Raw genomic sequence first — 27802 nt, forward strand, 5'->3', positions numbered from 1 at the left:
GTTCGGTTTAAAGGTAATCTTTTCGCAGAATGGATCCACCCTTCACCTCGTCTGACCTTTCCTGAAACTAGAAAGACCGGAGACCAGAGATTCTTTAACTACTATGCCCAAATTGAACTTCACAATGTATTTAATTCTTTTAGCAAACAAAATACATCCAGATGGATCATCTGCTACGGAATACAGAGTTGGAAGGGACCTTGCAGGTCTTCTGATCCCAACTCAACCATTTCATGGCCCAGGAGGATCCATCCCCCTGCCTTAAGGTACCCTGGCAAGATGGGTTCTCAAGTGAACAGGATCAAAATCTAGCTTCCCACACCCTCTGTGGAAGTGCCCAGGCAGAACATTCTCTCTTCCCGCCTGACCTAAAAACACACTTACAACCTCAAGCGTTTTTCTGAGAATTCTTGTGTTTTGGAAAGGCCCTTGAGGCGTGTTGACCAAGGTCTCAAAGGAGGGCAAACAAACCGACTCATACTTGAGTTGGTGAAGTCTACTTGGCTGCCTCAACCTGCCCTCCGGTGACCTGCAGCCCAGATGTCCTTCTGCCAGTCCAGGGCACCATCCCAAGCCTGCCAACCTGATCTCCTAGCAATGCAGGAGGGCCTCTGGCCAGAAAGACGATCACCACCAAATATGGCCATAATACACTCGAGCTCCGGCTGAGTCATATTCCTTTTCTTAATTGAAACCAGCTCAGTAAAAGATCTCGAAGGGGTTTGAGAGACAAGCTTTCTGATTCAAGATGCCGCTCCCAAGGCTGCTACAAGTAGAAAAAGTATATTTTCTTGAGTTTTGCAGCAGGCAGCTCTGAGTTCCTAAGCAGGGTGAATGAATTCAGCCAGGCTCTCCCGTCACCTGCTTAGGAGAAAAGGAGGCCAGAATTACGTACCAAATGGCGTTTTATTCTAGGAAAGGGAAAGATGAGCCGTCTGCCTGCCTGCTTGGCAGACACTATTTCTCTTGCCACACACCATTTGCTCATTTTGTCTACAGGGAGGACGTTCCCATTTCCATTCCACTCAACTTCCTAGTCCTCAAAGCTTTTCTGAAACACCACGTATAATCTGCGTGCAATAGCAGGCCAGCCTGCTCTGGGCCGATAGTCTAAATGCTTCCATTGGAGCAACACTTTTATCTCAAGCACCAGATCCAAGCTACAAATGAAACCTTCCCATCTATAAAGCCTTTGAATTTATCTAAAAACGGCAGCTTGCTCTGGTGAACTGGAGAATTCTAGCCCGCAACTGCAATCCTAAAGCCACCTGTGGGAAGCACCACGTTCCTAAGCTGAGAGGATTAAACTCCATGTGAAATTCAACAAAACTTGCTTACAAGCCAGCGAGCGCAAATGCTTGTTTGTTAAGAGGAGGGTCCCCCGGCATTATTCCTGACCAAGGGCCAAAAAGGCAAATACTGTTTTCTGCCATTCTGAGTGGCCCAATGCTCAGAAGCCCCCGAGTTCAAGCCCTAAAATATATTGAATGGCAAAACGACCAAACACCCCTAAATTTAAGAAGAACACCTGGAAGCCTGGGACCTGCGGGCAGCAGTTGAGAAGGGTGGATGAAAGACTTCTGCAAACTCCCCAAATCCCTCTGCCGTTTGCGCTTTCCTGGGGACACTGGGCTGACTTTCAAGTCCCCTTGAACAGCTTCTCCCTGGGAAGGTCGTCTCCTCACCCCAAAATTCAGTTGAAAAGTCCTAACCTGTTGTACAAAGAGAAGTTTGATCCAGGGATTTCCCAGGATTCCCCTGTAACAATCCAATTATTTCTCAGTTTAGTATTTCATCCATTCTTTCACAATCGGAAGGTTAATTTCAGCACTGCCCCAGACCGGAATGGAATCAGAATCACAGCCAGAGCACACCGAGCAATTCTTAAGACCTTTATTTAAGAGATGCTTGCAGTTTGACGTGAAAAAATCAGGTGTATTCATACAAATTAAAAATGAGGTTCTTAAAAATCCCAACTTGACCAGATATATATGAAACAATTTAAAAACCTTTAAAGGTATATTGAGAAAAAACAGGCCTTTTAAAAAACATGTTTGTCACTCCCAAAAGGAGGAGACAGCTTTATAGGTAAAAATAATAGAAATCCCGTGCTGCATAGATAATGCAGAGAGTTCGAGGAGTTATCTGGTCAACAGCAAAAAGCAAGCACTTAAGGTCTTCCGTTCCAATTCTTCTTCCGTTCAGATTTCTTATTGCTGGAATTTCAGATTCTGTTTTATTTCAGACTCACTCTCTTCTTTGATGACTAAACTGGAAACAGAAAGAAAGCCACAAGTAATAGGACCTTGTCTCCCCCCCTCCCGCCCCCCACTGCCAAAATCCACCGTGGGTCATGGCTCAAGGTTCCCACCATCCCTTGCCCATCAAAAGCAATTAAATCCAGAGAGCTGGAAGGTTCAGATCACATCTTAAGCAGGCAGACAAAACAGGCAATTGCACACTCCTGTTTTCTTCAGGTGAGGCCTGAAGCCGCCTCCTCCTCGAGGACTGGGCCAAAGGGCCACTTCCAAGTTCACCGCAGCAGAAAATCAACCGCGGGACTCGCAGGGGAAACGGGCTCCCCCAACAGGACGTAATGGGCTACGGAACCATAATGCAGGCGGTTCTAACCAAGCGCCCTTATTTGGGGATGGGCACCTGTTGTCCAGACAAAGCCGATTCTGCTTTGACTGAAGGCAGCCCACTCTTCTTCCCATTGCTATGTCAGACTCCGGCTCTCCCCACACCCAGGGGTGGGATTCAAATAATAATTCAACAACCGGTTCTCTTCCCTCAAGATTTCTTCCAACAACCAGTTCACCCAACTGCTCAGAAAGTTAACAACCGGTTCTCCCAAAGTGGTGCGAATCCCACCACTGCCCCCCCTCTCTCTCTGCCACTCACCCGGATGATGGTAGAGATGGTAAGCCGGCATTTACTCAGCCCCGCCCTGCTCGGCCTCGGGAGCGGACGTGTTCTCAGCTGATGGTTCGGCTGCCTTGGTCTCTTTGCCATCTTGTGGTTTAGGGTTCTCTGGGCGTCTGCGTCGGTAGTTGAAGTTGCGACGGTACCGACGCTGAGGTGGCTGCTGACCCTGGACCTCATCTGCTTGGTTCTCCTTGTCTTCTTCGTTGCCTTCCTCCCGGGGCTGTCGCTGGCGAGGAGGGCCCCTGAAAAACCCGGTCAGGCTTGAGGCATTTCACCTCGGCTTTTACAGCCGGGCCCCCTCCAGATGCTGCAGGGCCGGCGGCACAGCCTGCAGGGACTCACCTGCGATAGCGCGGTCTGTAACCCCGATACAGGTTCTGTCTGACAGGCCTGCCTTGTTCCCCTGCACCCTGGTTGTCGGCGCCCTGCGGGATGGAGGAGGAAACTGCTGAAGCCGGCCCGTAAAAGCCAGCTCTCGGAATCCTAGTCTGGCCATCGTGCATTAACTGAGGGCTCCCATTAAAGTAAAAAAAAAACACTGCTTTTAAAAAAGCTTGTTCCGAGCCAGCTTGGAGGCCTGTTCCCAGCAGTCCCCACAGCTTCATCACAAGCCCCGGCTGAGGCCATGCAACCCTCCTCCTGATTCCCACACAACTTTCCTTCCACAGGCGCCCTCCCCAACCTCCCTCACCCCCTTGAAACAATAAACAAAAGAGCAAGCAATCCGAGCACCCAGTAAGCGTTACCTCCACTAGGTCTCCTTGCACAGGGGCATTGGAGTACTGTGGCCGCCGGCCGTAGGGCCGACGCATGTAGTAAGGGGGGTACCGCCTCCTGCGGTAGGGACGGCGCTGTTGGGACTGCCCTTCCGGCAAGTTCTCTGACCCTTCATTCTTTTCCCCGCTCTCGCTGTTTTGGTAATTTTGTGGGTAATTGCGTGGAGGGCCTCTGCGCCGAGGGTATCGTCTGTATTGGTTACGGTCTGCTGCGTATTTGCTGCCTTGCACAGGAACACCGCCAGGACCTGTAACATTGGCTGCCTCTGCTCCCTAAAAGGGAAAGTCAGCGTCAGCTGCCTCCCTTTGGGGAAAGGGGCTGCCCCCCCCCAACCCCCAAGGAAGGCTCCTCACCCACCTTTTCGCCTTCAACCACATCAAACTCCACAGTTTCTCCATCTCCTACACTGCGAAGGTATTTCCTGGGGTTATTCTTCTTGATAGCAGTCTGAGGAGGAGGAAACGAGGAAAGTGTTAGACATAACAAGGAAACATATTCAGGTGAACATATTCTGTGTTTGAGAAGAAGGTGGAGACCAACGTGGCCTGGAAGTTGACTGAAAAGTCAACAAGAAATATAGGAGAGGCAACTGTGGGATACGGAAAATGTCAGCAGATACGGAACAAGAGAGTTGGAAGGCATCAGGGAGGCCTTCTGGCCCAAGCCTGTGTTCAAGTAGGGGACCTGAGGCCATTTCCAACCTTTTTTTCCTGTTATACACACAGGAATGCCATTAATTTGTTCCTAACTGATGCATGAAGCAAAACAGATTGAAAGTCTGTGTCCCAGTGACAAAAGCACACAGAAGGTGGGAAGGGCAGGACAAGGACCTACAAGCTCACACGTTCCCTTCGCAAAGCCTGTGGCAGACAAATAATACTAAAGAGAGGTTTAAGAAATAAGTAACCAGAAAGAATTCTGCACTTCTATGGACATGCGCAGGCTCTCAGAATTATAGTTTGGCCATCATGCATTAACTGAGATCTCCCATTAAAAAAAAACTATATTCAAAAAACTGAAAAAGTTTCTTTGTTCTGAGCCAGCACAGGCTTTCTCCCTCCAATACACTTCTCTTTGTTTTGGTAAGGCAGAAAATGCTACCGTTTCCTCAAAAGTTAGCAAATCCAGCTGCATAAACAAGCCACCTCACCTGGTGGACAAACACGTCTTCCTTGGTGTCATTCCTGCAAAACAAGGAGGATCCATTTCAGAAAACATTTGACACAAAAGAACCGGCATTCCCTGGCAAGGAGTGGTACCGCATTTGGACAGAGGCCAAACTCAGGCTGGGCCCTTCCAAGGAGAGAGAGATCGTCCCCAGACTGCGCCCTCCGCTTTCTTGAGCTAGCTAAAAATACAGGAGACGACGATTATTTACTTGACGTTTCAGATTTCTTCTGTGCAAACTCCGGCAAGCCCGACTGCAATCAACAGACACAGCCAAGGCTGGAAAGGTAGGCCAGGCGTATTGTTGGCTACATGATGGCTCTCTTCTGCAGAGGCGTTTTCATGAATGTTTAATGCTTTGCAAAACTCGCAGGAATGCAAAGGCCACACAACAGGAAAACAGGTGTGCGTTTGAGCTGCAGCATGCAAGTGTGTGGATTATGTTCTAAACCCAATTTCTACTTTCAGGCTGGTGTTTACATAGGACAGAATAAAAGCAGTGGGGGTTCCTCTGCCTGAAAGGAGCCAAAGTCTTTAGGAGCCCAGCCCAGATGAATCATACCACTTGGCACAAGAGCGAGGTCGACAGCTGCAACCAGGAAACATCAACCTTTCCAGAAAAACATTTTGCCAGGTGGTGCACCTCCACGTGGGAACTGCCACAGTTGGGACACGTAATTTTAAATTTCCTGCCCAGAGAGAATGATTTGCACAAGGAAGGGAAGGTCACAGGTGGTCCAGCCATGCAAAGGCGAAAGACCTTTTCAGCACCTTAAAATATGTAGCAGTTTTGAGAGGACTATAAAAATAAGGGAAACGCCCAGAACTTGACTGAATGTTAATGTTGCATTTCAGAACATTTATTGGGCATTATTTGTAGAGTGCTGGTAAAGTACGACTCAGAATCCAAAGAATGCATGATTAACTGGATGCAGAACTTGAATGCAGTAGTCAGAGGGCACAATAGGGATTTCAACATAAGCTTGACTCAAGTTCCTGGAACCAGGTTTGTGTGTGCGACAATTCTTGCAAGCCTCTCTCTGCTTATTGGAAGGGTCATCTGCTCCCTTCCACACAAGAAAGTCGTTTCTAACCCTAAGAACCAGGATGCCACTTGTGAGCTTCTAGACCGGACCAGCTGCCATCCAGGTGCCCCCATCCCCGATAGGTCATCTGGTCAGGGAGGGTGGGAACTAACAGTCCAACACACCTGGTGGGGGATCATGTGGGCGATGGTGTCTCTAACTCAATAGAAGATAGCTATAAACTGAAAGTAGCTCTGACTTTACTCCCAAAGCAGTTGTAAGAAGATACACAGAGCCCCAACTCTGGTCACCTTACCTGTTGATGAAGCCATAGCCATTCCTTACGTTGAACCATTTCACTGTCCCCAAAACCTTCGTTGCTGCGAAAGAGAAAAGGTGCAAGACAGGTAAGAACCAGCCCAGCTCAAGACCTCCATACTTCTTGATTTGGACTTTCCACCTAAAAGCCCCGCTCTATAGTATGCATTTATCTTTCAGCTGCAGCAGCAGCAGCAGCAGCAGAGCTTTCCTCATCCTCCATTCAAAGGTGTGTTTTCATCCTGGCAGCGAGAGGAATTTCGTTTCAAAGCCCTGACCTGCAAGGAGAACCTGCTGCCAGAACTGCAGAGAAAAATCACAGCAGGCCTGAAAGGTTTCCAATACAGAAGTAATAATGAAGAATCACCCCCCATGTCCCAAAGGTGCTTCCCCCCCCCCCCCCCGCCCCAAAAGGGCGGCTGGGCTTTCTTGATGCTTTCTTTCAAAACGTTTTGCTTCTCATCCAAGAAGTGTCTTCAGTTCAGAATGTTCTCAAAGAAAACATCAAGAAAGTCCGGCTGCCTTTTTTGGGGTGGGGGGTGGGGGGATGAAGCACCTTTGGGACAACCAGCACCTGAATGATTGAGAAGCTCCATAGGCGTTTATCCCTCCTGATGTGCTGGGATTTTGTTCCTGGCCAAAACTGCAGAGAAAGCAGCAGCCCCACTGGCGATACTCTATTATTAAATGATACAATGCTCCAGTGATCCTGTGAAAAACAGTTCCAAGTCTTTTTTTTAGTGCCATTTCACTTGAAATGGTCATTAAATGAACTGCTGTAAGTCAAGGACTCCCTGTATTGAAAATAATATATATTAAGGGCACATTAACTATATATTGAATTTTAATGCCTTCTTACGCTACAGGGGGCAACCTTAGGACCTCTGCTCTGCCCATAAGGCCCAGCCTGGGCCTGGAGGGAAGGATTCCTGGGGGCCAAAGGGGGCTCAGCCCCTGCCAGGCGGGCTCTGCCAAGACAAGCAGGGGGAGCCAAGCCAGGACTGGAGGGGGTGTCTGTCCCCCTCCTCCTCCTCCCCTCCCTGGCAGCCATCTGCTCCGCGCAGCCAGCAGCTGACGCCTTCCTGTGCCAGCAGCACCAGCCCCCCTCCCAACGCCGCTTCCCCAAAGACCAGCCAAGGGGGCCGATTTCAAAGCCCCCCTGGCCCCAGGCAGGCCCCCAGCGCGCATGTCAGTAAGCAGACAAAGGAAGGAGGTGGCAACCGGCGCTTCTGGCCGTGGGGAGCAGCCGGCAGGGGCTTCTGTGCTCGCCCCCCGCCCGCCTCTCCCGGCGGACGACCTGCACCCAAAATCAACCACGTTGAGCCGGGCCAAGCTCTGCACACGCGCAGAGGTGCGCGCGCAAAAAAAAAGGTTCCGCACGCGGCGGACATCTTGATCCTCCTCGACCCCGCCCCTCCCACGCGCTCTTTTTTCCTCACCCCCTCCCACCACACACGGCGCAGGCGCGCTAAAGAGCACGAACCGCCTCAAAACGGCCGCGGCGCGCGCCTAAAGCGGGGTGGGAGAGGAATGGGAGAAGCGGGTGAGCCAATCGGGGAAGGGAAGGAGGGCGAGCGCGGCCAATCAGCGAGCGGGACAGCAGGACGTGCGCGAGGGGGAAGGGAGGGTGAGGGGATAACTAAGGGAAGACGGCACGCGCCGCCCGAGGTTCCGCCCCCCCTCCCTTCACGCGCACGCGCACCCCGTTTCCCCCCCCCCTCTTTTTCCCTCACCGATGACCTTCTTGTCCCCGCCGGCGGGGGGCGCCGCCAACCCCAGGCCGCCGTTGGTTCCGTTGCCGCCGCCTCCGCCGCTGCTGTTCCCGCCGTTGCTGGGCTTGGCATCCGCGACGGCTGGGGAGGGGCCCGTGGGCGACGCCAACGGGGCCGCCGCGGGCGGGGCGGCCGGCGGGGCCGCCAGAGTGGCGGCGGAAGGGGGCGCCTGGGTTTCGGCCTCGCTGCTCATGGCGTCGCTGGCTGTCGGTGGACGGTGGTGGTGACTGGCTTTCGCAGCAGCAGCGCCGCCTCCCGCGCGGTGTTGATGGTGACTCGGGGGCCGGCCGTGGGCGGGGGGGGCTGCTCCCTTGCTCCGGGCTCGCTGGGCTCCGCTCTCCGCTCCCGATACCGATCGAACTGGCCACAATGGCGGCGCGCACTTACTAGCCACCCCTCAAGCGCCGCCCCCCGGCCTGCACTCATTGGCCGCCACGCGCTGCTCGTCAGGTGCCTCGCGGGCTCATTGGACCGCAGTAGGGGACCGAGGCGATCGCTGGCGCCTCGTTGGCTAGGGCCAGCCGCCCGTCAGAATCCACGCTCTGCTATTGGTTGGCTCCTTCGACGTGTCCCTCCCCCCCGCAGAAAGGGCGCGCCCCTGCATGCGGGTTTGCCCTCTCGCGGGGCTCCTGATTGGCCAGGCGCCCAGCCCCCCCAGGAGAAGCGGAGCCCGGAAGCCTCTTTCCCGGGCTGGCCCAGTCCGTGGCCCACGTGGTCAGGGAGCTGCGCGGGCCAACCCTCCCGCAAGCCAGCCTCCCGAGGGACCGCAGCCCCTGGGATTCCCCAGCCGGCGCTACCGTTCGCCCCGCTGGCCGGGATCGGCCTCCTTCTCTCCGGGTCAACCTTGAATTACGCCGTCTTCGGTCTGACTTAAGCATGGTATACAAAATCATACATTGCAATGTCCTACCTGTCAATGAATACTTCAGCTTCAACCATAACAACACAAGAGCACACAATAGATACAAACTCAAAGTAAACCGAACCAAACTTGATTGCAGGAAATACGACTTCAGCAATAGAGTGGTCAATGTCTGGAATACTCTTCCCGACTCTGTAGTTTCTTCCCCAAACCCCAAAAACTTTAACCTTAGACTGTCTACTATTGACCTCACCCCTTTCCTAAGAGGTCTGTAGGGGGCGTGCATAAGCGCACCAACGTGCCTACCGTCCCTGTCCTATTGTTTCTCTTATTCTTCTTTTATTTTTCTTATATGTACCCATTTCATGTATTCACAACTATGTATACACTTATACTTATTATCTTGTAAACAATTGGCAAATCAAATAAATAAATAAATAAATAAAAATAAACTTTGCCCAGGCTCCGGGTCAAGCAACTTTGCCCAGGTTCCTGGGCAAACGGGCTGCGTTTCTATTTGCTTGGTCCTGCCGCTTTCAAAAGCAGATGGCCGGGGGGGGGCAAAGTGTTCCCCCTCCCATGCCGCCTTTTCCAGGAGCCCCTAATAGGCACCTGTCAATCTCCAAGGGCTGCCTGCTGGAAGAGGAGGACAAACTGGCCCTCCGTGGGAGGGGAAGGGGGGGTGGAACAACCCCTATGTTAGGAATTTGGCAACGAGGCTGACTCAGTTACAATCTTCCTGCCCTGCAGCCTTTAGTGAGAGATGCTGCCCGTGGCTCACAGTGGTTACTTGCTTCGTGGGAGTCACTGGAAACCAGGGCCAGAACTGGCAGGCCCAGGAGTGAAAAGAAGGAAGGGAAGGGTGAGAGAAAAAAGGTATAAAGATCAGGGCCTGAATGGCCACTCCCATCCCCACCTTCCTGCAAAATGTCCTCCCCATTTCCAGGACCTCAGAGCTGGGTGACCCTCCCTGGAGGCATGATGACGGACAGACGTTGTACGAAAATCTTTTTATTTACAAAGGGAGGGAAGGGGAAACAGACACATGGAATATGGGGGGAAGGATAAGCGGTCAGGAACTGCTTGGCATCCCCAGAAGAAGAAAAAAATCAATCTGGAATCAGGAAAGAGGTGAACAATGAGTTACCAGTGCTAAATTTTCTCCAGATTTGAAGCCTATGCAGAGTCTGGGGCAGGGCTGGCATTGGCGGCCTCCCCTTTAAGTGACACCCGATGCAGACAAGGAGGGTCTCAGGCACAGAGCAGCTTCCATCACTGTCTCCTGCCTTCTAGAGAGTAAGAACTTTGTGCCAGGCTAGACAACAAGGAAGCTTGCATACTCTTGTAAGTTCAAGACCTGCAGACTTGAGTTCCCAGAATTCCCCAGCCAGCCATTAGCACTGATGATGTTACCTAGTTGGGTCGTGAAACGTCTGTAAGAAAACAACCATGCTGGCTGGGGAATTCTGGGAGTTGAGGTCCACAGGCCTTAAAGTCGCCAAGATTGGCCATCCCAGGCGTAGATCCTCCCATCTTGCTCAGGGATCCCCTCCCCTTCCCAGGGAGCATTTTAGAGGCTACTTGGTTGCAGAAAGACCTACCTACATCTCTCCACACTGAGCGATCATCACAGGAAGTTTCGGTTTGTTATTGGGCCCGGTGGGCACGTTCTGCAAGAAGCACAAAGCAGGTGAGCAGCTGTCCAGAAAGGAGAAAAAGCAGCAGCAACCTGGCCCAGATAGCCGTTACCTGGGTAGATTTGGTACTTATAAAAGAGAATATTTCTAGCTTGGGGTTGAACCGTGGAGTCTTTGGTGCCCTCTAAGCTGTGTGGTTTTCTTGCAGAAGCTTCAGGACCCAACTAAATAAACGAGAGCAAATCCCATTCCTTACTAGCACTGGTCATGTTACTTAGTTTGGTAATGAAATGTCCTCAAGAAAACAAGACAGCATCAAGGACCCGACAGTCCTCCCCCTCTCTGCAACCCCCACCCCTTCTAGCACTGATGATGTTCCCTAGTTGGCCATGAAACGTCTGCAAGAAAAACCACCAGGCTCGGAGAGCACCCAGGGCCCGACATTCAGGTTCTGTCGCTTTCTTGGGCAAAAACAGCCAGCAGAAAGGAAGGCTGCCAGGTGACACCACCAGGGGCTCCACACCACCTGTTGCTCTCCTAAGCTGCCTGGGCAGGATTTGAACCCCGAAGGGCAGGATAGGAGAGTCTGAGAACCCTCGGGCTGGAACAGCAAATTAAAATAATGTTTCCTCTAGAAAGCGAAACCGCCTCGTTTTTCTGTGGTTTCTTGGATGGCAGAGTTTCATCCCAAAACCAGAGACAAGCACGGCTTACCTCAATTTTCCTCATGACTAGAAGCCCGTCAATTATTTTACCTGCCAGGGGAGAAGAAAAGAACAAGCATTTCTGACTTCCTTAGCCAAGGAAGAGCCTTGCAGGGGTGCTCTTTAACCTCTGAAGGGGAGAATGAGAAGGAAGCAGAGAGGCGGGGGGGGGGGGGGATTTTAAGACTTGTGGGCTCCGAGTCCCAGAACTCCCCATGCTGTTCCCTTAACCTGTTGCGGGTCCTGAGGCAGCAAGGTGGGGTGGGAGACCCAGAGCAAGCATTTTGGGAAGTGCAGAAAACGGAAATTTTCCAGGGCAGATTTGCCACGAATTTCGGGTGGGGGTAAGGATCAGGATAGCACACCCGAGCTAAGGGGGTGGTAGGGTACACCAGGGCTCCCTGGCCACCAGCCAGCTGGCGGTTACTCACCGAAAACCACGTGTTTCCCATCCAGCCAGTCGCACTTGGAGCAGGTGATGAAGAACTGGCAGCCGTTGGTGCTGGGACCGCTATTGGCCTGCAGAGAAAGGGGGAAGGGGCAGGCGAGGAGAATGATCTGTGGTCAACCCTGGCCCGGTCACCGATCAAACGCGGCCCTCCCTGGCCATTGCAGGGAGAGAGTTCAAAAGTGTCTTCATTTGGAGGGTCTCCAATTCAACACTGCATTGGGTTCTATGCAGGACCTGGGCATTGAAAAGGGGTGGTGGTCTTCCTGCTGGACCCACCCCCCCTCCAGCCCTTCTGAAGTAGCCCCTGCTTGTCTGCCAAAACTGAGCAAGGCTGGAGCAGCAGCTCCTATAAATAGCAACCTAGCAGCGTGATCCAAGTGGGTTACGGGGAGGAGAGAGAAAGGGTCTGGGGTCAACCCTTTCCTCCCAGGCACCAGTGCAGATGAAAAATCAGGAAACTCAGTCACCCTCAACTTTGGGGCTAGCCCAAGAGGAAGGGAAATGCTCTGGATCCCCGCTTTTCCTGGTACACAGCTGGGGGGAGGGCCTGGTCTTGAAGGGGCCTCCTGGCTGCAGCTCCTTTTGTTGATGGGAAAGTGTCAAGCCCACAGGAGGGAACCCCCTCCGCCCCAAATCTATCACGGAGGGGAGGAAGGCAGAAATATATTCCTAGATTTGATCGCCCACCCTGGTGGCTGTCCCACTGAGCTCTCCTAAGCATGCCCTCCCCGATACGCATCTGTATTTACCATGGAGAGCAAGCCAGGTGCCGAGTGTTTCAGTTTAAAGTTCTCATCTGCAAAGGGTCCCCGATAGATGCTGGCCACTCCGGTGCCATCTCCCTATTGAGAGAAAAGACGGAGGGAGGAAAGGATGATGAAGAAAGGAGGAGAAGGGAAGGAAGAAGGGGAAGAGGGGAGGAAGGACGCATGAACCATGGGGCAGTTCCCTTGGCAAACAGATATAAAACTGCTTAGCTGGAATAAGCCTGCTCTAATGACCAATTTTTTTTTTTTAAAAAAAAGACATTCTAACTATACCGATACAATTCGCAAGGACACCTGCAAACCCCTCCTTCCTTTAATATCCTGCATTACAAATTGGCTTCCCCCACCCCACCCCAGAAGGCATTTCCCTCCCTGCAAGCTTTTGAGAGGGAGCCCCAGCATCTTGCCAGGAAACCTCGGGGGATGGAGTTCACTTTGCAACTGTCTTCCCTTCCGCAATGTGGAAGTTAAACAGAATCAAGGAAAGGAGAAGTTTAGAGCAACCACTTCCTCCCAGCAAAGGCTTAGTCTGAACATTTTAAGTTTTCTCGATAAATTTAGCTCGGGGTTTTTAGGCATGCACATCCAGTTCCTTGGCATAACTTCCAATCTCATCTGCATAAATTTGGCAAATTCACATTCAAGTTGCAAAGCTCCAGTTCCAAGTCAAATGCCCACTTTCCCTTCAAAGAGCTTTGAAGTACCTACGTTTACAAAATCACCCCCTTGGATCATGAAGTCCTTTATGACCCTTGAAAAGGAAGAGAGAAATATGAGGCCGAGGTATCCAACAGCGACGCCTAAAACACCAGCTTGGGAAGTTCAGAAACAGGTTGTAAAACTCTGGAACAGGATTCTTTTCCACTGAAGTGAAGCACCTCGGCATAACGGAATAACCAAGCGGGAAGGGACCTGGGAGGCATTACAGCCATGCAGAGAAACAAATCCAGGGTTTAAAGGACTCCTCCCAAGTTTCATTCATTAGTGGGAACTGGTGGGCTTCTTGCATTTTTAATGTGCCGTATGAAGGATTAGAAATTAATCATACGAGTTGCCCTCAAAGGACCATCTCCATCGCCCAGCAATGAGCACGAAAGCCGCCGAAATGGTGAGCAACTCAACGGGGATGCTGAATTGATTCTTGTCGCCTCTAAAACAGATTCCTTTATGAAAGGCCTAGAGATCCTAGTGCTCAGGAACCCCACCGATTGGGCGATTCTGGGAATTGTAGTTCCAGTCCTGCGTAACCGAGCACGACTCCTCCGTTAAACACTGATAAGTGAATATGCCCGTTGAAGCAATTCTGGATGGGACTCGGTTTCAAATACTGCACACCTTAGCTTAAAGGCCACACTAGATGGGGTGGCTGACAGGTTTAGAAAGTAATTCAAATTCATTTAAAGCACCATCTCCTTCAGCCCCAGATGTGGGGGCCTGGGGTGTGTGTGTGAAAAAACTAGCTTTCCGGAGCCCAAAAGCTAACGTACCTGTGAAAAGTGCTGCCTTTGTAACCGATGGGAACACCGTCTTTCCTGCAAGAGAAAAAAAAAGCAGAGTCAGAAATTGGCAGGTACCACAATAGCCGGTGACCGGGATTTCTCTGGGTCCAAAGAGACAACACACCCCAACTCACCACCTGTCATTCCTCATTGTTTTCTTCTGAAATCACAGTGTCAATCACCAGTTGAGCTCTTTAAAATTGGCTGATCTGCTCGGACAGAAGTGTGGTCCAAGGACAAAATGACAGAGAGGGCCAGCAATTCCCTTCACAAGCCTATTATGATTTTTATTTACCCCTTTTATTATGTTTTCCTTCCACCTTTTATTGGCTGTATACTATCATGTTGTTATTATAATTCTATTGTGTTGTTTCGCAAGAACACTGAGTGCTTTTGTGCCGGAGACACTAATTCCTCGTGTATCTAACCACACTTGGCTAAACAAATACCCAAAGTATAAAATATAAAGTTAGGCATTGTTAGGCTGTGCTGCCAGTCTTCCAGCTTGATCAAATCATTTTTATTTTTGGGGGGTTGAAAGATCAACAGAATCCACCTACCTGAATTCACCTGTGCAAAATTGCCTGGAAAGAGAAGACAAAGAAAAGGCTGCAGGTTCAACGAGGACGCAGAGAGGCTGATTGTTGGGAGGGAGTTACAATCGGGAAGAGAAGGAATTGGGCTTCCTATACGGGGAGTCCTCCATTTTATGGTCATAACTGAGCCCAAAATTTGTTGCCAAGTGAACTTTGCCCCCACTTTATGACCTTCCTTGTCGCAGTTGTCAAATGAAGCACTGCGGTTGTTTCACTGAACCGCACATCCATTGAACCTGCCTTCCCCTCCCCTTGACTTTGCTTGCCAGAAGGTCACAAAAGGGGATCATGGGACCCCAGGATGCTGCGGCCATCATAAACAAGAACCCCTGGCCGAGCGCCTGGATTTTGATCATGCGACTGCGGGGGTGCTGCAACCCTGAAAGGCAGCGTCCTGCCGCTTTTTTCAGTAACTGAACGGTCATTAAACGAAAGGTGGTAAGTCAAGGACTACCTGTCTGTGTCATCAAGACAATGGGCAACTAAGTGGTGGGGAGTTCCACAGGAAAGGGACATCTAGGAGCAGAGTGAGGGCTGCTCCCTCCACCACCAGGGCAGGGCTTGTGGATCCCTTTCCGCTGGGAGCTTTGTCTTTATCGCCCTGCACCTATCATCCCCAGCCACCTGTCAAAGCAGCGGCGCTCTAGGATCTGCCGCTCTGGCCTCCCTTCTCTATGGCACCCGTCTTCCCGCCGGCTTCCTCACCTGAAGTTCTCGGCCGTCTTGGGCACCACGTCGGCGAAGAGCTCCACCTTCATGCGGCCCACCTCCTACGGAGGGACAGAGGCGTCAGCGGCCGAAGCCTGGTTCTCCCTCCCGGCCCCGCTCCCTTCGCCCGAGACCTACCTGCCCGCCGATGGTGACATCGAAGAAGACCACGGGGTTGTTGGGGTTGGAAGCCAGCACCGCCATGGCGACCCCCTCCGACCCGGAAGCGGAAAGGCGCGCCGAAGACCTCCCCACGAAGTGCCGCTTCGCTGGAGCGCATGCGCAGCTCCTTCAGCGAGAGTGTCGATTTATAGCCTGAAGTCAATGCACCTGCTCGTTCGGCTGGGCCCCGCGGACATGGTGCAGAATTTTTCCTTTTGCAAAATTTTATTTCCAAATAGTTAAAAAAAGACGTTGATGGCCACGATTTCCCAATAAGGATTATGCTTTAAGCTTCACTCAAGAACAGATGGGTCTCTGGACATCTTCCTTCCTTCCTTCCCTTCTTCCTCCCTCCCTCCCTTTTCTTCCTTCCCACCATCCCACCCCTTTCTTTCCTTCCTTCCTTCCCTCCATCCTGCCCTCCTTTCCTTCCTTCCTGTCCCTCCCTCCCTTCTTTCCCTCTTTCCCTCTCCTTTCTTCCTTCTTTCCCTCCCTCCCCACTCCCTTTCTTCCTTCTTTCCTCCATCTGCCCTCCTTTCCTTCCTTTCTGTCCCTCCCTCCCTTCTTTCCCTCTTTCCTCCCTCTCCCTTTTCTTCCTTCTTCCTCCCTCCCTTCCACTTTCCCCTTTCTTTCCTTCCTTCCTTCCCTCCATCCCTCCCTCCTTTCCTTCCTTCCTTCCTTCTTTCCTTCCATTCCCTCCCTCCCTCCCTCCCTTTCAATCCCTCCAGGACACAAACTGGACTCGGAGGGCCACAGTTGTAGAAACAAATAATTGTTTAAAAATACATTTGACATTCCCCCTCCTCCGCCCTTCTTTCTCCCAAGAAGCCCCTCCGTCGCAGAGGGCTCCCTGGGGCAGAGGAGAGAAGCCCAGCCGAGGACAGAGAAGAGGCTTCGGGGCCCTTCAGCCGACGGGGTGGCCGGGCTCGTCCTCGCGGAAGTCGGGCAGGTTCCTGGGGACGTCCACGCAGCCGATCCTGGGGGTCTGGAAGGCCAGGGGGGAGAGCAGGGCTTTTTGACCGGGCTCCGCCGGCGGCCCATCCTTGATGGCTTGGCGGAGGCTGCTGGGGTCCAAGAGCCGGGTGACCGAGAAGCTGAAAGGCAAAGGGGGGACTTCAGCTTCCTCTCGGCTTCAGAGGCGCTAGGGGCAGCTGTGAAGGGAGGCCCCGAGGCGGTGCCAGCTGCTGCTCTTCGAAGGGGGTAGACTGCTCCACGACAGGGAGGCTCCGCTTCACTTGCTGGGTCCCCTTGGAGAGCCGCGGCCCAAGTGACCCGCTTTGGGCCCTCGCAGAGGCCCTTCCGTTTGCCCCCCCAGAGCGCCAGCTCCCCTTCGGCCGCCCTCCGCAAGGATTCACTCTCCCCCATGTCCGACTTTAGGACTCTTCTGCTTTTATTTCTCTGCCTCCCTGCCTCGTGGCCCACAGGCAGGAGGAGCCTGCAAGGACAGGGGTCTCCAGGGGGGGAAGTGAGGCTGGGGGGGGGTCCAAGGAGGGCCGGCGATGCCACCCTGGCTGCTGCGGCTGCTGCTGCTGCTGCTGCGGGGGAAGGGAGCGCCTGGCGTCATCGCTGCCTCCTGCCCCTTCACAGGCCCAGCCGCCTGGGGCTGTACCTGAGGCTGGGGAAGGGCAGGAGCTTCCTCTGCAGTGGGCAGTCGGGGAAGCCGAGGCTCTTCAGCTCCTGGGGAGAGACGAGCACAAGAGTCAACCAGGCACCCTCGGCCACACCTGCTCCGGCTCTCCCGGCAGGCGCAGGCCGCCATCCCTCCTCCTGGCTGCGCCCCACCCACCCACCTGCTTGGCCGGGGAGAGGGGCTGCCAGCCTGGCCCCTGCGTGCGGGGGGAGGGGGAGGCTTACCTCCAGGCTGTGGACGTGGATGGTGCGCAGGGCCCGTTCCAGGATGCCCACCTGCAGGCTCAGCTGGAGGGCCCGGTCCTGCAGCTGCCTGTTCTCCCCTCCAGAAGCTGCACTCTGGGGGGACGAGGGGAAGCTGCTCAGGGTGGCCCCCCGCACAAAACTCCCCTCCCTCCCTCCCTCCCTCCCTCCCTCCCCCTTTCCTTCCCTCCTGGGCCCCCCAGAGCAGGGGCCGCCCACCCCCGGGTCCCCTGGGGGAAGGAGGGAGGAGGGGGCCTCTCCCACCTGCTCTGGAGGGTGCAGAGTGCCCGGCCGTGGCTCTGCTTGGCCTCCTCCAGGCTGTGCAGCTGCTCCAGGCTCTTCCGCTTCTCTCGCAAGAGGCTCTCGTTCTCGCTCGTCACCCGCCGGATCAGCAGCTGGTCCTGGGTGCAAAAGGCGCACCCCGCTGGGCTCGTCAGGCCCCCTGCTGAGAGGGGCTCCCCTGGAGGGGGTTGAGGCGGGGGGCGGCTCCGGTAGGTGAGGCTCAAGGCAGCCCACCTGGGCTGGTGGGGGCCCTCCAGGAGGGGCCGGCTCTACCTTTTCGGCCTGGCTCTTGCACAGCCGGACCTCGCTCTCCAGGTGCCGGATGCGAGAGTCACGCAGCTTCACCTCGCTGAGCAGCCTCTCCTTCGCCTGCCGCAGCCGGGCTTTGTGCCGCAGGCGCCGCCGCTCTGTTTCCTGGGCAGGCAAGGTGAGGGGGGAACTTAGGGGATTGGCCCTGGGGGAAGCAGCCACCCACCCCCCCCCCTGGGCAAGCGGAGGCTCACCTGAGGGAGAGGTCCACCTGCCTCAGGACCTGCCTCTGCTCCTCACACAGGGCCTCCTTCTCCCGCTGCAGGGCGGAGAGCTGCTCCGAGAGCCTCTGGCTCTGGCCCTGGCAGTGCAGCTGCTGCAGGGAGAGGGGGGGACGAGGGCTCAGCCGGGGTTCCGGGGGCCTCCCTCCGCCTGCCAGGGCCACTGACCTCCTTGGCGAGGACCCGCCTCTCGTCCTCCAGGGCCTGCAGCTTCCCTCCTGCTGCTGGACCTGGGCCTGCCGGTCAGCCAGGGCCTGGAGCAGCTGGGCCTCCTTCTCCCGCCAGAGCCTCCGCTGCTGCTCCAGGAGCTCCCTGCAAGGGGGGGCGGGTCTAGTAAGGGGAAGCACCCGGACCACAGCTCGCACGCTTGCTTTCTTGCTTCCTTTCCATCCGTCCATCCATCGGGTCTCCCTCCTCCCGCCCTCCGGCCCCTCTCTCGGCTCTTTTCCCAGGTGGACCCCAAACCCTACCCCCCCATAAAGGAACCCCGGCTGAGGGGGAAGGGGGTCTGCTCCTCCTACCGCATCTTCTGCTCCTCCTGCAGAGACCGCCGGGCTTCGGCCTCCTTGGCCTCCTCCTCCAGCTGCCTCCTGCCCAGGGCGGCCTGGGACTCCGAGAGCTGCCGGCTCTCCTGCAGCCTCCGCTCCAACTCCTCCACCTGGGAAGGGCCGAAGCAGGGACTTTAGGGGAGAGGCCCCCTCCAGCCCCCCCAAAAACACACCCCAGTTGGCTGCTCTCCTTTTGCAGCGGTGCGGCCCCCTTGAGGAGGAGGAGGAGGAGGAGGAACCTCCCCGGCGGTGCAGGGGATCCTCGACTTACGACCGTCCGTTGAAAGACCGCGGGGCGCTGGGGCCACTGACCCTTTTCTCGGCCTGGGTCAGCTGCTCCCGCAGGCGGCTCTGCTGCTTGGCGGCCTGGGACAGCCGGAGCAGCTGCAGCTCGAGTTCCTTGGCCTGCTGCTGGCTGAGCTCCCCCTGCGAGGCCAGCGCCCCACAGGCCCTGGAGGCCTCCAGCAGCTTCCCTGGGCCTGCCTCAGCTCGGCCTGCCCCTGGAAAGGAAGGGGCGCCCATGGGGTCCCAGCCGGGAGCCCCCACCCGTCCCCACCCCGACTGAACCCTGGGCAGGCTCAGGGGCTTCTCCTGATGAGGGACCACAGGCACACACACACACACCCCGGGTGTGTCCCCCGCCCCCGCCCACCTTCATGTTTTCCTGCTGCAGCTGCAGATTCTGGAGCCTGAGTTCCAGAGTCCTCTCCTGCTCCAGCCTCAGCTGCTTCTTGATGGAGCTCGGGGCCTGTCGGGGGGCCCAAAGCAGCCCCGGGGGCTCTTCCTGCGGCGGCTGCGGGGCTCCTTTGTGGGGGGATCCCTGCGTGCAGAGGGGAGGTGATGAGGAAAGGGTGGGGGGGGGCTCCCCCTCTCCCCACGGGGTGGCCCCCCTTCCGCACCTGCTCCGTGTCCCCACCGGCGCGTCCCAGGGCAGGGCGGGGCGGGTAGGGCTGGGCCGCAGCTCCGTGCTCTCTCGGCGGGCGCTCAGCTGACGCTTCACGGCCAGGATCTCCCCTCCAGGAAGGGTCCCTCCTCTCCCTGCTTGGCTTGGACCGGCTTCTCCAGCTCTGCCATCCTGCTGGCTTCGGACAAAGGGAGGCTGCCGGTCAGAGGGCCGGGGGAGAAAGAGGGCATCACGCCAGGAAGTGGGTTGTGGGGGCTCCTTCCGGCCACCCTGCCCTGGCCCTGACCCTGGGGACCAGGTTATCTAGAAAGCCCTCCCCGGGGACAGGGGAGGCGATGGGTCCCCTCTCTTAGGGAGGGGCCTCCCCCATGGTGGCTCCCTCCCTGTGGAAGGTTAGACCAGCCCGTTTCGACACCCTCTCACAAGATCTGGTTTTGCCAGCAGGCCTGGGCATCCCAGGGTGGGATGGAGCCCATCCAGGGGCTCCTTGGACGGACGGACGGACGGACGGACTGCAGAGGGAGGGCATCGTTTCAGTCTTTTTATACTGAAATTTTGTTTTAATTGTGGCCGAGAGTGAATGGGAGGGCATACCATGGGCTCAGGTGGGTGAACCCCTTTGGTGGGCGATGCTGCCTTCATCTTGGTGGCAGGAGAGACTTTGCAGGCAGAGGAAGGGGGAGGGGTGCTACATCCCCTCCCCCAGAAACCCAGGCTCTTCTCCCACCCCCACCCCAGTGAGCCCGAGCTCTTGGAGCAGCCCATGCCTGGATCCTGGTTCTGGGGGTCTCTTTTGTGAGGGTGGAGGAAGAGGGGTGCCTGCAGCAGCCCTGCTGCTTGGGGTGAGTGGCGCCTCCTGGACCCTCCAGGCCAGAGGCGATGTCAGTGGGTGACATCAGAAAGGGGCAGGGTCCCCCTCCCCACCTCACACTTCAGAAGCTCACAGAAAGAGGGCAGGGGGGCCTTAGTTGCCCTCAGAGAACCCCCAGCCCTGCTCCCCCTGACCCCCCCGGCAGCTGTGGCTGAACCGCTTTGGAGGACCAGAAAGACCCGGCTGCTTCCTGGATCCTTTCTCAGCTGTGAAGGTGGTGCCTGGGGGTCTTTCCTCCTCCTTCCCTCCTTCCTTGTCGTGCCTTTCAGACTCTGTGCACAGGTAAGATCAGGCCACCCTCCGATATCTGACATCGGGGAGCCTTTTCGGGTACGGGGCAGATAAAAAACTCTGATAAAAATTCTATTTTTAAGCTAAACAGGGGTGAATGAATGAAGTTCCTAAGGCTTGTGGACTTCAACTCCCAGAATTCCCCAGCCGGCCGGTCCCCAAGTCTTAAAAGTTGCCCAGGTTGGACCAGCCCCGTCCTGAGACCTGGACGTTTATTTCCTTCGATTTCGCCCTTGGAATCTTCACTGCAAACATACATCAATTCCTTTTAAAGTCCTCCAAGGTCCCAATCTAAAAACAACTGGCTGTCGAGGGTCCAAATTACCAGACTGGCTGTCCATCTGCTCCCTGGTCCGGCATCTGATCTTCTTCACAAATCTTCACCCTGGCTGGAAATTCGGGGCAGGAGAGTCTGCTTGCCAAAACTCCCCCCTCCTCCTCCTCCTCCTCCTCCCTCTCTCTCAGGAGACGCTGGTTCAGGCGCTCGCACTCGTGGGAGAGCTCCAAGACCTGTGGGTTTCATTTTTAGGGGATGGATTAAACGAATTAAATAAATGTATTTAATAAATAAGTCATTAAGCTAATAATTCTTTAAATACATTTATTTATTAAATGTATTAAATTTAGATTTAAGCAAACAGAGAGCGTGTTGAACTGAATTATATCTATCTGTCGCCTGTGTTTACACGGGAAAAAAGCAGAATGTTTGTCTTGGGTTGAATGTACAGGTGGTTCTCAACTTACGACCACAACATCTGTCCCTAAGGGAGTCATGACCATTTTACATCATTTTTGCACCCCAGGGGAGGGAGCCCTGCACTCCAAAATGAGCCCTAAAATGTTTGCATTCATCCTGCACAGATTCCTCCTTCTGGCCAGCCTTTCATAGAATCTGGTGGCTGGGAGTAGGGCGAGGATGGATTACTACTTTACGACTTAAAACCTTTCACTTAGTGACCATTTGAAGTTACAACAGCACTGAAAAAAGGGACATGGCCGTTTCCCGCATAGCCGCTGCAGCCACACGATCAACATCCAGGCTCTTGGCAACTGACTCATACTTACGACGGCCACAAGTGTCCTGGGGTGTGTGTGTGGGGGGGGGTGTCAGGCGATGCCCTCCTGCGACCGCCTGGCCAGCAGAGTCAGGGGAGGCCAGCCTGACCCAACAGCCGCGTCCCCTCACCTTGGCCTCAAGCCGCCCGTTCTCCTGCAGCAGCTTCCCGTGAGCCAGGTGCAGAGACCCCCGCTCTTCTGTGGCCCCCTGCAGCACCTGCAGCTCCCCGTAGAGGCGGAGAAGCTCAGCCTTGGAGCTGCGCAGCTCCTGCTGGTTCCAGGGGTGGAGGGGAACATGGAACGAGAAGGGAGTCGTTCGGACACAACAGGGATTGGTGGGGAACAGGCCCCCCCAGCACCTGCAGTGGTGGAGCCCAGCCGGGTCCTGAAACGTCTGCAAGAAAGCGGCCGGGCTCAGAGACCCCCGCGGCCCCCTCAAGGACCCCTCCCTTCAGGCCAGCCCACCCCGGGGCTCCCCTCCAAGGGCTGCTGGGAGGATCCAAACGGGAGGCGTCCATTGGGGGATGTGACCCACGTGCTTAAAGCTGCCTCCCAGGTCACTGGCTGCCTCTCTGCTGGCTGACAAGCCCCCCGGAGGGGCCCATCTCTCTGCCTCTCGAAAGCAAAGCCGGTCGTGCAGCGGCAGTCTATCTGTCGGCAGGTTCTGCTCTCTGGCCTTCCACAGCTCGGACGCAGCTAGAGGGAATCAGAAGGTCGCTTGGGGAGGCCGGGCTCAGTCTGGGGCCTCTCAGCCTCCTCGCCAGCTTGAAGCGGTGAGGATTCCGCCCCCCATGTTCCCCTGCCAGCCGGGCCTCTCTGCTTACTGCCGGAATCAGGGTCCAGGGCCGAGAAGGGTTCTCTGGGGAGTGAAGGTTTTGCCAAGGGCTCAACGGGCTGCTCGGCCCTCTCTTCCTCCTTGCCCAGCGATCCTGGCCAGTTCTCGGCTCCTGGCCAAAGAGATTTCAGAGCTGCCCCCACTGACAAGGGAAGGGTGGGGAACTGTAGACCTGACTTCAGCTCCCAGAATTCCCCAGCCCAGTCGCCTTCCAAGGAAGCGAGAAAGCCAAGAGTGAAAAAGGAAGGAAGCCCAAGAGAGACCTACCAACCGGGCCACGCAGCTTCCCTCGCTCTCCCTCTGCCACGTCCAGATCCTCCTCCAGCACTGGGATCCCATCTTGGGCGCTCCGAAGCCTCTCTGGGGCTCCATCCAAGCCTCGCTTGGCCTCTTCCCAGACCGGATCAGGGCCTTTTTCTTTCACGTTTTCCTCACCATTTCTTTTCTTTTTCCCTTTGCTCACCATCCCTTCGATGTGGTGCAGGGATTGCTGTAGCTGGTGAAATCCCTCCTTTATCCTCGGATGAAAGAGATGCCATTCATCCTTCAGGGAAAAGCAAAAGAGACTTAAAAAAAAAAAAGAAAGAAAGAGGTTCTGGTGACTCTGGAATTCTGTGAGAAGACCAGCAAGTGGCCAGACTGGAGACCCGAACTCTCTCCCAGCGCAACGAACAAGGACAGGGATTCAATTCACTTAAAGCCCTCCCTCCTCTTGGTGCACCCCCCCCCCCAGAACAGAAAAGACCTGCACTTGTAGGGAAGCCACGCAGGGTCTCCCCAGGCAGTGGGGGGTCCCCAGCTCCTGCTCCAGAGCCTCCATCCGCTCCAGCAAAGAGCTTCTCTCCACCAGCAAGTAGGCAACCTGCTCGCTGGGGCTGCTGTGGACGATGCTGGCCAAGCCCTCCAGCGCCAGCAACTCGGCCACCTCCTTATGCTGGGACTCTGGGGAGAAGCACAAGGTAGAGCCCTATCTTAGCCCAGGGCCAGGGCACCTCCTCCCTTGCCCTTCCCTCTTCAGAGGGGGGGAAATTGTCTGCCACTTTTTGCCCCTGAAGGAAAAGCAGTGGAGGAAGGGTCCTTTCTAGCCATGCCTGCGAGGAAGCCTGCCCTGTGACATCACCACCTCAACGCCACCTTGTGGACTTGCACTACAATCCGGTCTGCAGGAACGGGAAGGGTGAAAGGTTGTGTCTCTTGCAAGGAAGTTCCCCTCCGGCCAGGAAAATTCTGGAAAGTGGCCGAGGGCGGGTACCGTGTTCCAACTGCATCTGGGTGAACTTCATCCTCAGCGCTTCGTTTTCCCGCTCGTATTCTGCCGCCAGAGCATCCCGCGCCTCCGTCAAGGCCCGGACGTGATCGACATAATTCTGCACCTGAAAAGGGTCGGAGACAGAGTTTGGCTGTTTTATCTATTTTATTTTTTACGCGTTAAGGCACCGTCTGGCAACCTTGGCAGTTTGAAGGTGGGTGGACTTCGACTCCTAGAATTCCCCAGCCACAGTAAACCCCAACTTTCCAGATCCCGATGGTCACCAGATGGCACTCTGGCTCTGCTCAAGGGCCTCTGCCACCCCCCCCCCACCCCCTTTAGTTCTTCCTCCACGGGTCAGAAATCTGCATAACCAGAAATCCAAGCCTCCTCCCTCCCTCCCTCCCCAGGACTCATTGGTTGGTCAGGGACTGACAAGTCCCAGAGTCGGAATCTGGTTTATTTTCAATTGGAGTGGGGACCTATTTCAAAGCCAGGAATTCAACAGAGCTCCCAGAATCTCCTGTCCCAGAAGAGAAAGCCTCCCGCTAGGGGGGCTGGGGGGCCCTTTGCCTGGAAGGGCCTCCCGCTTGAGCAGGGGGTTGGACTACAAGACCTCTGAGGTCCCTTCTGACTCTGTTATCCTGTTAATTCGGCAGACTCTTTCAGAGCATACATACCTGAACAAAATCGCCCCCTAATTCATGGCCTTCAGTCACAGAAATGGGGGGGGGGGGCTGTTTGCAGATTTCATTGTCCAAATGACACCACCTGACACCAGCGGGGGATCAGGGCCAAGGCAGAGGGACGCAACTCACCTTCCCAGGTTCACAGCCCCGAAGACAAACATTGGCAACCGACCAAGACCGACCCCCCTTTCATTGACCCAAAGTCCAAGAACAATCAAACTGGACCCCGAAATCGTCAAGCAGGACGGAGGCAGCCGGTGCGCCTGCCCTTCCTTCTCAGCGGGAGGCAAAGGGAGCTTTTGCAAAGCGGAGGGGGGGCCCGGTGGTGGGCTGCCCAGCAAGGTGGCAAGGGCTGGTTTCCCACCCCCACCCCACCCCCGCCCGTCAAGATGACGACAGCCGGGAAAGGAAATGGATCATCGGCCGAGCCAGGGAAGCGATGCTTGGCGTGGCCTGCAAGGAACCTGGGGCTCTTATTGTCTTCAGTCGCCGCTTTGAAGGCTGCCGAGGGGGAAGAAACCCACCCAGAGCTCTTCCCTACCCCCAGATCAGACGGGCTCGAGGAGGCAGGAAGCGCCACTCTGTGGAGGCCGTGTCCTTCAAGGGGCTCTGCACAGGAAGGTCCCCTGCGGGCATCTGACACTGAACACTTCATACCCGAGACGCTGAAAGGCCAGGAAAGGCCCCAAGAATGGGCTCTCTTGGGTCCAAGAAAAGCAGGATGCATGACAACAAAGACACCGCCGGGTTTGGTCCGTCTCTGGAGAGGCTTCAAGGGCAAGCGGAGACCAGGCCGAGAGGCCGAACTGGGGCATCGGCCACTCCCAATGGCCTGACGCCTGACCACGGCTGACCCCTTGCCAGCTTCTCCAACTATCAAGCCATGGGAGGACTTGACTCCAGAAGTGGTGGGCGCTCCATCACTCAGGCTGTCAGGAAAAGGCTGGGCAGCCTTTTGTCTAAAAATGGTATAAGGGGATTGGACTAGATGACCTCCAAGGTCCCTTCCAACTCTGTTATTCTGTTCTAATTACATGCCAGTTCCCCAAAAGTCCACTTCGGCAGAGGTGAAGCCAAAAGTCTGAGTTAGAAGCTAAACGTTCACTCCGGTTAAACTTGAAGGTGGCTTGAAAGGATTCACAGCTGGTTTTCGCTTAGCAACTGCTTCATACAGCGGCCATTCAGTTACCAGGGTGTTGTTACCAGGCACCGGTGTGGTGAAAAAATAAGGGGACAACTAACCACCCTGTGACTAATTTAACTGCAGCGATTCACTTAACAACGGCAGCAAGAAAGGTTATAAAACGGGAAAAACCTCATTTAACACCTCCTCACTTAATGGAAATTCTGGCCACAAGGGTGGCTGTAAGTTGAGGATCACCTGTAGTGGGGCACCTACTAATGAACCGCACGACTTTCAGGAGTGCCACTGGGGCATGTTCCCAAGTCCCCTCCCATGGATGGAAACAAGGGACCCCCCCACCTCTCTCATCTCTTCCTCCAGCTGCTGACGGAGCAACGCCCCAGAGGCGGAATGCAGGTCCTCCGGGCCAGGCAGAAACCAGGGCCACGCATGGGCTAGCTGGGTCTCCGAGGGGGCGGCGGTGGTGGTGGTGGCAGCAGCGTCTCCTCCTCCTTCGGCCTCCCCCAGCTGCTGGAAGAGAGAAAAGCACCAGAAGCCCAAGTCAGTTCCCTCCCTCAAGGAGGCCGGCATGGCTGTATAGCCGGGCAACCAGCCTTGGCATCAACATGGCTTATGGCCGGGACAAGCCATGGTTTGGACCAACTCTGGCTTGGCACTCCGGAAGCAACCACAGAAATCGGATCTAAGGAAATTCTAAGCAAACAGATCCCAATCGTCCCCAGCCAGCACTGTCCAAGGCTGGGGAGCATGGAGGTTGGAATCCAATGCACTGAGAACTCCATCCACCTGCATATTCATGCATTAGCATTATATAAAGACTAGAGTATATGGCTTTGTTCGGGTATTTTATAATTTTATAATTCGGCTTTGTTCGGGTATATATAAATATACATATACATATAAATATACATAGTATATATAATGCACACATACAGACAGACCCATGGAGACAGGTTTTTATTTTATTTACTTAGCCATCCCACTTGCAAAGGGATATCAGTGGCTTATAAATTTAAATAATGTTTGCATGCCTTGCAAATTTTTGCCTTTTAATTTAGCTATTCCGGGGTCCAGTGGGTGTGTGTGTGTGTGCGTGTGTAAATAGCACACATACATCTATGCATAAACATAGAGGGAACCTACGCGCCCGTTATATCCTTGCCCAGTCTTGCAAGGTGGAAGTCCATATAACTGGAATAAAATCAGCCAATAAATATTTATAGCCGTATTTTTTTTGGGCGGGGGGGAGGGGGGGGACCGGTGGCGAGTACGTTCTTCAACCGCAGCGCCTTGAGTGGAGCCTCCCCGGGCAGGAGCAGTCTACCCTCCCCTGCGCCCTCCGCTTCCAGCCTGGCTGAATCTCGGGCCCCGCCGCCCCTCCTGGCCCCCAGGCTGACTCACCGGCCGGCCTCCCTCCATGAGGGCGGCGCGGCATCGGCCGGGCCGGGCGGGAGCGCAGCCCGCAGGGAAGGCCGTGAAACCATGGCAACGCGTGGTCCAGGCGTGAGGAGACGCTGTCGGGAGCCCTGGCAACTGGCCACGCCCCCTTAAAGAAACCGCTTCCCATTTCTTTCGCACTGAGCCCACCAGGGGATTTAGCAAATTGGGGGGGGGGAGGGGTTTGCCTCCAAATGAGGAAGGGGACGCTCTTCTCCTGCAGGTAGCCCACCCCGCCATGACCCACACATGAAAATGGAGAGAGACAGAAGCTTTGAAACCTGGTTTATAAATGCGGTACAAGGAATGTCTGAACGCATACATGGGAGAAAGCAACCCGTGCAATCCTTGTCTTAAGGAGGCAAGCCAGGTTCAGGCTCCAGCATCATCCCAGGGATGTCCCACTGTGCTAGAATGCTCTTCAGCGGGGCTTCTTAATCTTGGCCACTTTTAAGTATGTGTGGATTTCAACTCCCAGAATTCCCCAGCAAGCATGCTGGTAATTGAAGTCCACACATCTCAAAGCAACCCCAGTTGAGAAAATGATGTTCTACTGATAATTTCTCCCCAAGAAAGAAGCAACAAGAGCCAGCCACAGCCCCTGTGTATTATAAGTGAGCTCAGAGCCCATCTGAATAGCACTGCGCTAAGAAAACCAGCTGCTTTAACCGTGGTTTACAAAACAGGCCATGAATATAGGGCACGCATGTCAAAACCCCCA

At 55.1% G+C, this 27802-nt stretch overlaps 3 protein-coding genes across 4 annotated transcripts; all 3 read right to left on the reverse strand.

Annotated features, from left to right (window-relative positions):
* Nucleotides 1-1879: 1879 nt before the first annotated feature.
* On the reverse strand, nt 1880-8349 carry YBX1 (Y-box binding protein 1). Of its 2 annotated transcripts, none has more exons than XM_026685621.2 (8): nt 7949-8349; nt 6214-6277; nt 4856-4889; nt 4063-4152; nt 3675-3977; nt 3271-3353; nt 2905-3170; nt 1880-2271 (listed from the first exon to the last, which is right to left on the reverse strand). In XM_026685621.2, the coding sequence occupies exons 1-7, from the start codon at nt 8178-8180 to the stop codon at nt 2936-2938; spliced, it is 1041 nt and encodes a 346-aa protein (XP_026541406.1). In that variant the 5' UTR covers nt 8181-8349; the 3' UTR covers nt 1880-2271; nt 2905-2935. The 2 variants fall into 2 exon arrangements, with proteins under 2 accessions (XP_026541406.1, XP_026541405.1); XM_026685620.2 differs by having other exon boundaries at nt 2905-3188.
* Nucleotides 8350-9844: 1495 nt separating this feature from the next.
* PPIH (peptidylprolyl isomerase H) lies at nt 9845-15580 on the reverse strand. Its single transcript, XM_026685550.2, has 10 exons — nt 15350-15580; nt 15209-15273; nt 14468-14491; nt 13896-13940; nt 13117-13159; nt 12391-12483; nt 11622-11709; nt 11201-11241; nt 10451-10519; nt 9845-9963 (listed from the first exon to the last, which is right to left on the reverse strand). The coding sequence occupies exons 1-9, from the start codon at nt 15413-15415 to the stop codon at nt 10451-10453; spliced, it is 534 nt and encodes a 177-aa protein (XP_026541335.1). The 5' UTR covers nt 15416-15580; the 3' UTR covers nt 9845-9963.
* A 597-nt stretch (nt 15581-16177) lies between these two features.
* On the reverse strand, nt 16178-27405 carry CCDC30 (coiled-coil domain containing 30). The gene is given in 21 exon segments (XM_087944710.1): nt 16178-16467; nt 16983-17050; nt 17228-17325; nt 17328-17341; nt 17510-17646; nt 17801-17932; nt 18021-18152; nt 18226-18272; nt 18275-18369; nt 18579-18715; nt 18918-19078; nt 19081-19105; nt 19258-19687; nt 20997-21181; nt 21858-21998; nt 22263-22423; nt 22830-23106; nt 23308-23504; nt 23815-23935; nt 25984-26154; nt 27046-27405. Coding segments are annotated over 21 exon segments (3279 nt in total). The 3' UTR covers nt 16178-16277.
* Between the last annotated feature and the right edge of the window lie 397 nt (nt 27406-27802).

This window comes from Notechis scutatus, chromosome 16 (genome assembly GCF_049901735.1).
Source record: "Notechis scutatus isolate UNSWTSFEM ecotype Mainland chromosome 16, rNotScu1.2, whole genome shotgun sequence".
NCBI lineage: Eukaryota > Metazoa > Chordata > Lepidosauria > Squamata > Elapidae > Notechis > Notechis scutatus.